The 12,672-nt window shown below is 38.9% G+C and overlaps 1 protein-coding gene across 1 annotated transcript in view; it reads right to left on the bottom strand.

Moving 5' to 3' along the window:
• Positions 1 to 3,572: 3,572 nt before the first annotated feature.
• Positions 3,573 to 12,672, bottom strand: part of PFKL (phosphofructokinase, liver type) — a 273,062-nt gene continuing 263,962 nt past the window's right edge. The window contains exons 20-22 of the mRNA XM_063430198.1: positions 5,880 to 5,979; positions 5,510 to 5,615; positions 3,573 to 4,113 (exon numbers count right to left, since the gene is read on the bottom strand). Of these exons, the coding sequence (XP_063286268.1) occupies positions 3,966 to 4,113; positions 5,510 to 5,615; positions 5,880 to 5,979 (354 nt within the window). The 3' untranslated portion in view covers positions 3,573 to 3,965. The remainder of the gene's footprint in view (positions 4,114 to 5,509; positions 5,616 to 5,879; positions 5,980 to 12,672) is intronic.

Below are 12,672 nucleotides of genomic sequence, written 5' to 3' on the forward strand. Positions count from 1 at the left end.
TTGCATAATGGTATCTCTTGATAAGTGTGCACATATGTATACAATTCTTTATTAGTCATTATTATTTTTTTGTTTATCCCTCAATCCTATACCCATTACATATTTGGCCTGTGATATATATATTTATCTACTCCTTTTTATAATACCTAGTGGGCCTGAACTACAGTCTTAATAAACACCCTATTACATTTGCCTATGATTATCATCTGTATGTATGAGTGTACATTGTAAAGTTGAGTACGCACGTACAGGTGTATTGGCAACATTATGATTATAGTGGTAACTTAGTATTGCGATATGATATGGCCTTTTAGATGTTCCCTTGATGCATATTGCCAGCTGACTATCTAATCACTGACTTGCTTTTAGTGGTCATAATCTGCATGAGTTAACATAGTCCAGATTTAATTAACTTTTCCCTTTGAGACCCTATATAATATTGGGAACACTAAGCCTGATATTGGTAGTGATTATCCATATAGTGATCCTGTTTGAGTCAGCTTTGAACACTAAGGGTTAACCTCCCTGAAGCTGAGACCGCCCGGTCATATCATATCATTCAACTCCGGGCGCTCACGATTATGCTCTATGGGCAGGGACCGTGGAGTTCCATACCACGCCCCCACAATACTATTGGTGGCACGATCGGAACAGCTGAACGCACCTATTGGTTGGCACACAGGTGAATGCAATCCACAATGGGTATATATTATACTGCTGGGATAGTCTCATTTGCGATACCCCTGAGGACAGTGTGCAGTCATGCCGAAACACGCGTTGGGTTATTTATATTTTTTAGCACATCGCACTTATGATGATTTAGTATCTTTTACCTGGGGCTACAGATACTTAGGTTGAGCTACTAAATTAGAACACCCACAAAGGTGGTAAATGGGAGACATAGGGTTAGCTTAGAGAGATGGTTGTCTTCTGGGATTTTTTTGGTTTGGGAAGAGGTTTCTACTAATGGTTTTAGTATTGCTGTTTGTATCCCTTTACGGATTTTGTAGTTTTACAACTACTTCCCCCCCCCCCTTTTTGGGATACTGCATACTCTGTGCCAATTAATTACACCCCCCCCCCCCCCTCCCATTTCTCTATTGCTGCTATTCCCTTGGGTTCTCCACTTATCTGGCGAGGTGTGCATTGTTTAGTATACTGTTCTCTTTGTTAGGATCTTTACCTTATGAGGCCAAATATTAGTCCTATAGCATGCTGCACTTCTCTCCATATGAGATTCTAGATACCTTTGTCTGTTCCCAGGTTTTTAATAGACTACAATAAAGTCTTTGCTTTTTTGTCATCTTTATACTTACTGTTGAGATTGGATTGGGTCATTCTCCTATTGGCTATCTTCTAGTAAGGTAGCTGTTGGGAATTATTTTCTATTTTAGTATTTCTATCATGCATGCATAGATAGATACAAGCAAACACAAAATATATGGGGGTTCACACATTTGGCTGGGCAAAGAAAAATCTAAATACCTCACTGATTAGGTGCAAAAAATGAAAATAAAAATACATAGTATTAATTTTTACCAATAATTATTTCTGGTTCCAAGGGAAATCATGTCTACAAATGGGCACCAGGCTCAATATAACTAAAAATACGTGTTTGTGTTGAAATAAGAGGACATATTTGTTAGGAAGGAACATGGGGAGATCGTAAACTTGCTCAGCTCTGCTACTATAATATTATTTATAGATGACATCTATATACCACCTACACTAATTTAACCCCTTAAGGACACATGACATGTGTGACATGTCATGATTCCCTTTTATTCCAGAAGTTTGGTCCTTAAGGGGTTAATGTGTATCTGAACAATTGTTGCTTTGAAGAGATAAGAGATCGTTTTTTAACATATGTTAGAATTCTGCCTAAAGTTACAGTACTCACAAAAAAATTAAATATATGTCTGCACCGAGTTGGTTGCAAAGTTACATATTTGCCATCTTGCTCTCCTAGTCTATCCTTTAAACATCTGAACGGGAACGCACTCTAAATATTGTCTACTCCAGCATTTTATGTCAGGCAAGTAGTTTGTAAGCAATGAATCTAAAGAAATAATTTTTGACCAAGCATCTTGCTTTATGGACCCTTTGTGTGCTAGATTCTCTTTTGCCCTTTACTTAAAGTTGCCATGCCATTTATATTTTTTCTTCTTCTAAGGGTGCATGTTCTCGTGGGCAGAAGATTAAGTTAGATTAGCATCATCCAAAAGTGCTGAAATGGGCATTTTGAAGTATAGGTGTGAAGTAGCGACTTGTTACACCCTCTCAGGTTCTAACACTGAAATTACAAATGAGCACAGATTCTGCACATATTTTTATTGTCAATGATCATAAACCATATGTTTCTCTTTTATCTCTTTCACATGCAATGCTAAATCTGCTGAATTCGATCAGTGAATTTGAATATTCTTACCACTTTGGAGTGCAGAATATTTCATTTCCTCTAGCACTGTATTTAAAAATGTTTTACATTTTTTTTGTTCTTTGTGTTTTGATATGGTACCCCAGATGCACGCCTACCTTCAAGGGTTAATCTGTTGTCAAACGTTTTAAACTGAAAATTGGCTCCAGTGCCGATCTCAACATCCCGCAGGGGAAATCCAGCTTGTGAAATCTCAGTTTCAGGAAGTGTGGCGTGCACCCGGGCAGGAGCGCTGCTGATTGCTCCTTTTTAAAGTCAGTTTTGTTAATAGGGAGTCATTGATTGGCAAAAAATAGGAGCATTGGATGCACCAAAGCAGAAGATTATAAGAGTGCCAGCAACTGTAATTTGTTTATGTATATAAATGTACACATATATATAGTTATTACTAAAGATAAGGATCTAATCACCGACGAGGAAAAAAAGGAATTGAATAAAAATGCAAATGTTACATGATACCCTTTTCAGCAGCATTTTATTATTATTGAAAAATCTACATGTTAATCGTCAGCATTACTAAAACACTCAAATTCAAAAAAGATTGTTACAGTCAATGGATTTTAAATGTTAACATTCATAGATAGACTGGAAACAATAACATAGTTGTGCAAGCACAACATCTATATAAAATATAATATACGGTACTTGTTCAGCAGCTTCTGAATACATTATTTAGACCCTGCACATTAATCACAAGTTGCAATATTTTAGCAAGACACGTTAGGTCCCATTGTAAAAGTTTTATAAAGCATTTATGGATCACTCCTGTTTACTGTAAACTTAACAGAACACTAAAATAAAAGTGAAACGTATAAGCATAATTTAGGAGGGGATTTAACTGATTTCCAAAGAAGAAGCCAAGAGATATGAATTGCTTTTGTAAATTAAAACTAAAATTGAACTTGGGGATAAGTTAGGATGTATGAGATATTTTTCAGTTTCAGCAAACAACACTGGATCCCCATACGGATCCGTAAGAGACATAGTCTTTCAATGTCACACATTTTGTTACAGTGTTCGAGTTTCTGAATTAGTCATAATCAATCACTAGTAAATTGTGCCAAATACATTACTGAGTATGCACAGTGTCCAATGCAAATAATATTTTATATATATGCACAAACATACGTACATAGTGGGTACAGTATTATGAAGACATTTCAAATAAATGATTATTCACAATAACTTTAATCACGTAATTCCTTTTTAATTTTAGAATATAATTAAACAAAATCAGAAAAAAAAAATGATCCAAGTACTAGTAATATATACCCTAAATGAGTTGCATCACAAACTGTTCACCAGCAACTTAATTTCAACAAGCATACACTTATAAATTACTTTCTGATGGTGTGAAATGGTTAAATCATTTTTGGATGAAAATACTTTGCTGGTATTGGAACGTTGGCTAATCATATAATTGTCTTACATACAATGATGGATGAAAAATACTTTCTATAAGCCTTCCACTTTTTTTTTTTTGTTTGTTGCAAGATATATTCGAGACTCATTTGAAAATCGTCACATATCAAAATCCCTTCTCTATGCTAAGTGTCCTGCGTGTGACATGTTCAATCTTCCCTGCAACATACTCCGTTAAGCTGATCTGATAATTAGCCAACATCTTCAGCATTAGTAGTAAATTCAACCACCACTGATCCTTTGGCATTCGATGTCTGTGGAAAGAAAAAAAAACAAACAAAAACAAAAAAAACTGAAACAATTCTAGATATGACACACACAAAAAAAAACCAGACAAAATAAATTGCATTTTCATACATAATATTAAAATCGTTTTCACAATAGTATATTCATGGGATATTCATGAAATAAGTACCAAGCTAGTTTGAAAACCACTGCAAAGTTCTCAGCAATATAACCGATTCATGGCACTGGTGTGAAATGGCAGATTCCCATACTTCCTCCTTCACTGCTGTCCCAGTGTAATAGGCGATAAAGAGGGAGATACATTTTATAGTAGAAGGAGAAAAAACACTAAATGGTGTGAATGATTACAGAGACTCAGTAGCCAAATGATAGGAATAGACAATCATAGCAGGGGAAGAGCGAGGAAGCGTAATAGTCAGAGAGGACTACAGGAAGGGAAAAAGCAAAATACATACATTAAAGGGCAAAAGGGAAGAAAAAACTTGTAAAGAAGAAAAATACACTTAAAGGGACACTCCAGGCACCCAGACCACTTCAGCTCATTGGAGTGGTCTGGGTGCCAACTCCCACTACTCCTAACCCTGCAAGTGTAATTATTGCAGTTTTTTATAAACTGCAATAATTACCTTGCAGGGTCAACTCCACCTCTAGTGGCTGTCTACTAGACAGCCACTAGAGGTAACTTCCTGGTCTATAGCACAGGAAACCTGTGCTAGAGGGTCCATGGACGTCCTCACGCTGTGTGAGGACCTCCAGCGTCGCTCAAATCCCCATAGGAAAGCATTGAAATTCGTTTTCAATGCTTTCCTATGGGGAGCGCTAATGTGCATGCGCGGCATTGCCGCGCATGCGCATTAGGTCTCTTCGGCCGGTGGGCGGGGATCAGTCTCTCCCACCGGCCGACGGAAGCACAGGGAGGAGCGTCGCGGAGGAGGAGACAGCGGCAAGGGACATCGCCGCTGCCTCAGGTAAGTCACTGAAGGGGTTTTCACCCCTTCAGTAACTGGGGATTGGTGGGTGGGAGGGAGAGGGACCCTCCAGTGCCAGGAAAACGGATCGTTTTCCTGGCACTGGAGTTTCCCTTTAAATAAGGGAGTGGGATGGATGGGGAAGAGCGAGAAAGCATAATAGTTAGAGAGGACTACAGGTAGGGAAAAGGCAAAATGCATATATTAAAGGGCAAAAGGGAAGAAAAAGCAGAAAAATACACTTAAATAAGTGAGTGGGGTGGATCATGAGCTTAAATTTATACCAAAATGTCTCAAGGTGGTCTAGTCTCTCTGAAGCCTACTGCCTCTTACTGGAAATATATAGATGTAATAGATGACCTGTTGCTGGGTAGAGACAATACTCACTTATAGCAAACTCTGCTACAATTAGTTAAATTACAAACTGTATACTTACTCAAAATCAGTCACTTTTTTTAATTCACTAACAGAGGTGAAGGCCACAACTTTCTTCTTAAGTCCTATAACAGAGGCAGTATCTTCAGAATTTGCAAACACGCGGCCTAAAAAAAAAAAAAAAAAGAACGAACAACAAAAATTTTTGTCACCACTGTAAATTATGGATTTTAAAATGTCTTTAACAACTGCAATCCAGGGACATATATATATAAAAAAAAACACAAACAAGTATTGGGTGTCTATGCAACAAGTTGTTATATCAGCAAATCAAACAGAAGCTAGTTTTCTCACTGAGGGAAGGGGGCATGTTCTGTCATAAATTCACAGTCTAAGCAGGAAGTGCTCTGGGTAGCCCGGTTATCACTTACCCCTACGATATGATTCATGGAGCTTGTCTGTAATCCACTGAACTGCTTTCACACCAAGCTTAGTGCCATAATTACGATCAAAGGCAGTGGGGGCTCCACCCTTTATGTAAAAAAACAGAAATGTATCACTATAAAGAGGAAGTTTGACCATCAACAGCGAATAAAAATACATACAATTTCAAACATGGTAATGCAGTAAAAAAAATAAAAAAATGTCAAAACACAAATATAGTATTGCCTCCACTGATTTAACCCATTAAGGACTGAGCCAAATGTACACGTTGTGATCAAAACAAAACGTAAACAAAATATTTGTTTGTGTGTGAAAAATGCAAACAAATAATTTGAATGCCAATTTGTGGCTTCTAAAAAATACTGGACATACCCCATTTGTTATAACTTGAGTGGTCTACTATTCCAAATGGTATGCCATCATGGGGGTAATTTTCATTCCTGGGCTACCATACGGTCTCAAAGGCAACATAACCAATCTGGCGAATTTCAATGTGAAAAAACTGAAATGCAAGCCTTATATTTGACTCTAACTTTTGAAACACCATAAAGCCTGTACATGGGGTGTACTGTTATACTTGGGAGACTTCGCTGAACACAAATATTAGGGTTTCAAAACTGTAAAACGTATCAATTATATCGCCAGTGTGCCACTTGTGTGTGAAAAATGCCAAAAATTTCACTTTCACTGACGATATCATCGCTGTAATACATTTTACTGTTTTGAAGCACTAATATTTGTATTCAGCAAAGTCTTCTGAGTAAAACACTACACCCCATGTACAGGTTTTATGGTGTCTTGGAAAGTTACAGGGTTAGTGCTAGCAAATATTTCCTGGACTTTCGGCCTGGGTTGTCAGGCAGGTCCCGCAAATTGTAATTAATAAAATGACCTAATTTTGTAAAAATATTACATAAATATATACGTAGAATTATTATATATATATATATATATATATATATATATATACACACACACACACACACATATATATATATATATTAGGTATATATAGTGATATATACATATATACTTTTGTATATATATTATTTCGTTCTACGTGTATTTTGATATCTATATATATATATATATATTAATATCAAAATACAGTTAAAATATATGTGTAATTTTGTTCTAACTATATATTGATAATATATATATTGATATCAAAATACATGTAGAATGATATTGATTAAATATAAAATATGTAAATACATTTAAAACCATAAATAATAAAAATAAATGTGTAATTTTGTTTTAACTGTATTTTGATGATATATATATATATATATATGTATATATATATATATATATATATATATATATATATATATATATATATAAATACACATAGAATGATATTGATTAAATATATATATATATTTATTTATTTATATATAATATAAAATAAATATGTAAATACATTTAAAACCATACATAATAATAATAATAAAAATAAACTAGAAAAGCTAAAATTTCTGGGGAAATTGTGTGAAGTGTTCTTGCCTCCACCAGTAGTCTACAACTGGAGTGGGCGGAGTAACTGGGTGGAGTGGATTGAGTAACTGTTGTATGGTTGGAGTGGCTGGAGTAACTGTGGAAAGGTTGGAGTGTGGTTCACTCACTCTACAGCAAGGGCAGAGAAGAGCTTTCAAATCTTTCAAATCCCTCGAACATTCCACCAACTGCCAAAAGGAACTAATGTATTAGTTCCTGTTGGCAGTTGGTGGAATGTTTGAGGGATTTGAAATGGCGGCTGCAGAAACCCTGTGTAACAAGGCTGCAATATGAAGATGCGATTATATATGTATTAATAAAGTGAGTACTTCGTTATACAGAAATTATTTACTGATTTGTACAAAACATCACAGTGGCAGCAGGGATAGCTGAATGTTTTGATATAAGATTTGTGTAGGTGGGCTTGAAAATGAGGGAGTGGTGGCAGTTTAGAAATCATGTCCTGATTTTTCAGCTCACACTGTCTATGACATCACTTCCTCTTTCTTTGCTGCTCCAGCCTGGCACAGGTCAGAGTATTTTGCCTCTCCTGATTACTTTTCATTCTTCAAATGGTTGTATTTTAAAAACTATAAATCCTACAGTGAAGAGCTTTATATTGTGAGAATCAAAAGGTCATCTGCAGTATAATCTTCTTTATAAAATATGCCCTCTAATTGCCCACTTTAACAGTAAATTTGCCACTATATATACCCCCAATAAAAACATTGCCATTGATGAGTCCCTCATGAAGTTTAAGGGAAGACTGGAGTTTAGACAATATATCCCATTCAAAAGATCCCGATATGGGATCAAATTTTATAAATTGTGTGAAAGTGACAATGCCTACGTATCAACCTTCCGTGTATACGAAGGAAGGGACAGCCACCTTGATCCCCCAGGATGCCCAGATATAGTAGGGACAAGTGGGAAAATTGTCTGGGACTTAATAATGCCACTACTTAATAAAGGTTATCATTTACACATTGATTACTTTTATAATAGCATCCCACTGTTAAAAATGTTATACTGCTTCGAGACCGTGGCCTGTGGCACTATTCTGAAGAGTCGCACAGATTTCCCTAGTGGACAAAAAAATGAAAAGGGGGGAAACAGCAGCTCTCTGTCAGAATGAACTGCTGGCACTCAAGTACAGGGATAAAAAGGATGTTTTCATCTTAACCACCATCTATGGTGAAAACACTCGGAGGGTCGCAGTTCGTGGCAGAGAGGAATGCAAACGGGTGCAAGTCTGCATACAGCAATATAATCGGCATATGGGGGGCGCTGACCTGTCCGATCAACTGATGCAGCCGTATTTGATAATGCTAAAGACCAGGGCATGGTATAAAAAAGTGGGCATATATCTGATGCAAACGGCAATCCACAATGCCTTTGTCATTTTTAAAAAGGCAAATGCTGGGTTGAAATGCACTTTTCTCTCATTCCAGTTTCAGCTCATTCTGGGCTGCTTGAGTGCCACACAAGGAGACCATCAGTGGAGCTTAGCAGAAGAATGGAGGCAGGTCACTTCTGTTTAGGATTCCACCAACCCCCCCCCAAAAAAAAAACCCCAGAAAAGGTGCAGGGTGTGTTACAAGAGGGGCGTAAGAGCTGAGACCAGCTATTACTGCCCTGATTGCCTCTCTCAGCCCGGCCTATGAATTGGCCACTGTTTTAAAAATGTTCACACACAGGCCGAATAAGTAGACCAGTTTTGGGGTGTGATTTTTAGTCATCTGTCTGATTGGTTACCGAATCTTGGCTTTGTCTCGTTTATCCTGTCTTATCTGATCCTTGATCTCGGCTTGTCCTATCGTTGTTCCGTTTCTCTTTACTCCTTTGACCTTGGCATGTACCTTGACAATTCCCAGATTTTACAATTAACATGACGTAAAGTCATGATTTTATTAATGACACAGAGGCAAGTATTATGCATTCTCTTTCTTTATTATACTCCCAGCAGCAAGAAAAAGGAAGTATGAGAGAATCATAGAAAAAACATAACAGCCGCCTGGTAACAGTGGCACCAATCAGCATCCAGTATTATCCATATGGATGTGCTGCTCCGTGACTCCTCCTCTTTCTGCGTAGATCCCGAAGACCATATTGTAAGTTCCAAAATATTCCAACAAACACAAATTCCCGAAACAAAACCATAACCGGAAATTCAACAGGGAACAGCTTCAACCGCCAACTCTGAAAGGTGTATTCAAACTAAAAAAGAAATATATGGTAATATCGAAATTTGCGACTGCTATTCCACAACTATCCAACTCGTCCACTATGTTATTCAATCACTATAAGTATCATATAAGTTATATTCATTGCATACCTCACTCACCTTCGTGTCGTGTATGACATTGTACCTACCGTACTGTGTCATTCCAAAGGCCCCATGACTGACCTGTAACTTAATCACCACCTTGGGTAGGGCGGGTGGGAATAATACTCGCCTCCGTGTCATTAATAGAATCATGACTTTACGTCATGTTAATAGTAAAATCTGGGAATTTTATTAAAGACACGGAGGCTCCTGTTATGCCATTTTAAAGCTGAGCAACCACCAAACTGGAAAGTAGAAATTACGAAACGTATACTCATTCGACCAATCAGCTGCTCGTAAGATGTCTTCCAATCTACAACCTATCATGGAAGCTTTAGAAGCCATAGCCCCGCGAATGGAGTGTGAGGAAAAAATTGCAGTGTCTATGCCTGCCATGGATAATAACCATTTTGATCCAACGAGAAGTAGTAGTATATACTGGTAGATGAGGTACTCTGAACGAGATGAATAATGGATGGGTTTGATCTGAACGGAGCGAGATCGTACGGCGCTCATATTCCTTGAGGCATAACACTGGGCACAGATTTGGATTGTCTGGAAACGACGGGTAAAAAAACCTCCTTAGTCGCAGATTTCGTCCTACGTGAAATATTAAAGGATACTCCGTTCGGAAACAAAAGCGCGTGCCTGCCAATCCAATGCTCTGACATCAGCAACCCGTTTACATGAAAGTAAACAAAACAGCATCAACAGCTTGGCTGATAATTGTTTAAGAGAAAGTTCGTGATTCAAAGGCCAAGACTCGAGAAAATGAAAAATCACATTAACATCCCAGAAGGAAGAATACCAAGCCTGAGGGGGTCGGGCAAACCGGATGCCTTTGAGCAAATGACAGATGAGTGCATGTTTACCTATTGGAGTACCATCCAATCCCATATGTCTCGCCGATATAGATCATCTGTACAGATTTATAGTCGGAAAGGCTTTTCCTTCAAAGAGTAGAGTCAGGAATTGCAAGATTATTTTCACAGGAGCGGATATGGGATCCACTGATTGTCCCACGTACCAATCAGTCCATTTCCTCCAAGCCGACCCGTAGGAACGTCTGGTACCTGGTCCCCAAGAACTCTGCCAAGAGACTGAGTGTCGTCTGCCAAACATCCTCGAGATTCCATGATCTCCTGAAAGGAGCCATGCCATTAGATGAAGTAGACCCTGGTCGATCACCTCTGGATTGGTCAGGAGGTAGGGTATGTCTGGCAACAGCCGTGGAAAATCTATAGACATTTCCAATAACTGTGGAAACCAATGTTGTGACCTCCATATCGGGGTTATCAGAACTAGAGTCCCTTTGGAATCTCGAAAGAATGCGAGATTAGGTTGAAAGGTGGAAAAGCGTAATTCTTGCCCTTGGTCCAGTCTTGTAAGAATGCATCTGTCGCCATAGCATCTGGGTCCGGTCTTCAACTGAAGAACCGAGGGAGTTGGGTATTCAGTCGAGACGCGAATAGATCTATGTTGAAAGGCCCCCAAAGTCGAGAGAGACGTTGGAAAATCATTGGGTGGAGATGCCAATCCCCTGCGTCTCGAAGATATTGAGAATTCCAATCCGCCAGTGCATTGTCTCGTCCTGAGATATATTCCGCTATTACCGAAATGTTGTGTTTCAGACAATAATGCCAAAAATCTCGAGCCATCAGTGTCAGAACTTTCGATTTCGGTCCTCCTAGGTGGTTGATATAACGCATGAGACGTTGTCCATCTTGAATAGAATAGAGCATGAGATGCCTGTGGGGGTCATGCTGCGAATGGCAAAGGATGCCGCTAACAGTTCTAGGCAGTTAATGTGTAGCAACATTTCTTCGTTGGGCCATCTGCCACCGGTGGAAACTGATCCGCAATGCGCGCCCCAGCCGTGTAAGCGGTCGTCTGACTCTATAACCAGATCTGGCGTAGACCCAAATATCGCCCGTCCGTTCCACGCCTTCATTTGGTGTTAGCCACTATGTCAACTCCTCTCTGGAATCTTTGTCCAGTGTAACACAGGTTTCGTACGAGTGTCCGGAGCGCAGATATGAGGCTTTGAGCCTTTGTAGGGCATGATAATGTAACGGGCCTGGGAAGATTGCTTGTATGGACGATGCCAATAGCCCTATGATCCTCACAAGTTGTCTGAGGAAAATGGTCGCACGATTCATAAGTCGTCTGATCTCTTCCTTGATCTAAATCATTTTGTCTTTGGGTAGACACAACCTCTGTTGTACAGAGTCCACTTGAAATCCCAGAAATTCCATGCATTTGGAGGGTTGAAGAACTGATTTCTCCCAATTCACCAAGAATCCTAAGTTTTGGAGAAGGTGGGTCGTCCAAGACAAGTGAACACATAATTGGGATTGAGATTGAGACAGGAGAAGGATATCGTCTAGGTAAATTATTAATCTGACCCCTTTTGTGCGCAGGAAGGCAATCACCAGCTTCAGTACCTTTGTGAAGCACCATGGAGCAGAGGACAGGCCAAATTGGAAGACATACAAGCCTCCACTTCGTTCCTTGCCACTGAAACTGCAGTAGGTTTTGGTGCTCTTCCGCGACAGGGATTGTCAGATAAGCATCCCGTAAATCTATTTTGACCATCCAATCTGATGGTAGTAGGATGTCCCGAAGGCAATGAATACCCTCCATTTTGAAATGGTGCTATTGGACAAACGCATTTAGGGGTTGGAGATTGATTACTGGGCATACCCTGCCCCCTTTCTTGGGGACCAGAAACAGGTTGCTCACGAACCCTTCTGTGTCCCGTGGGATTTGTTGAATAGCGTGTTTTGACGCCAAATCTGCAATCTCTGCCGAGATCATCGTGTGGTGTTTGTTGGCCATGTTTAGTTCTCGAGGGAACTGCACCTGAGTAGGGTGAGAGACTAGCTCCAATAGGTACCCCAGTATTGTATTTAATACCCAAACATCTGAGGTTAGAATTTTCCAAGCATGGTGAAATA

This window comes from Pelobates fuscus, chromosome 8, assembly GCF_036172605.1.
Source record: "Pelobates fuscus isolate aPelFus1 chromosome 8, aPelFus1.pri, whole genome shotgun sequence".
Classification (NCBI taxonomy): Eukaryota; Metazoa; Chordata; class Amphibia; order Anura; family Pelobatidae; genus Pelobates; species Pelobates fuscus.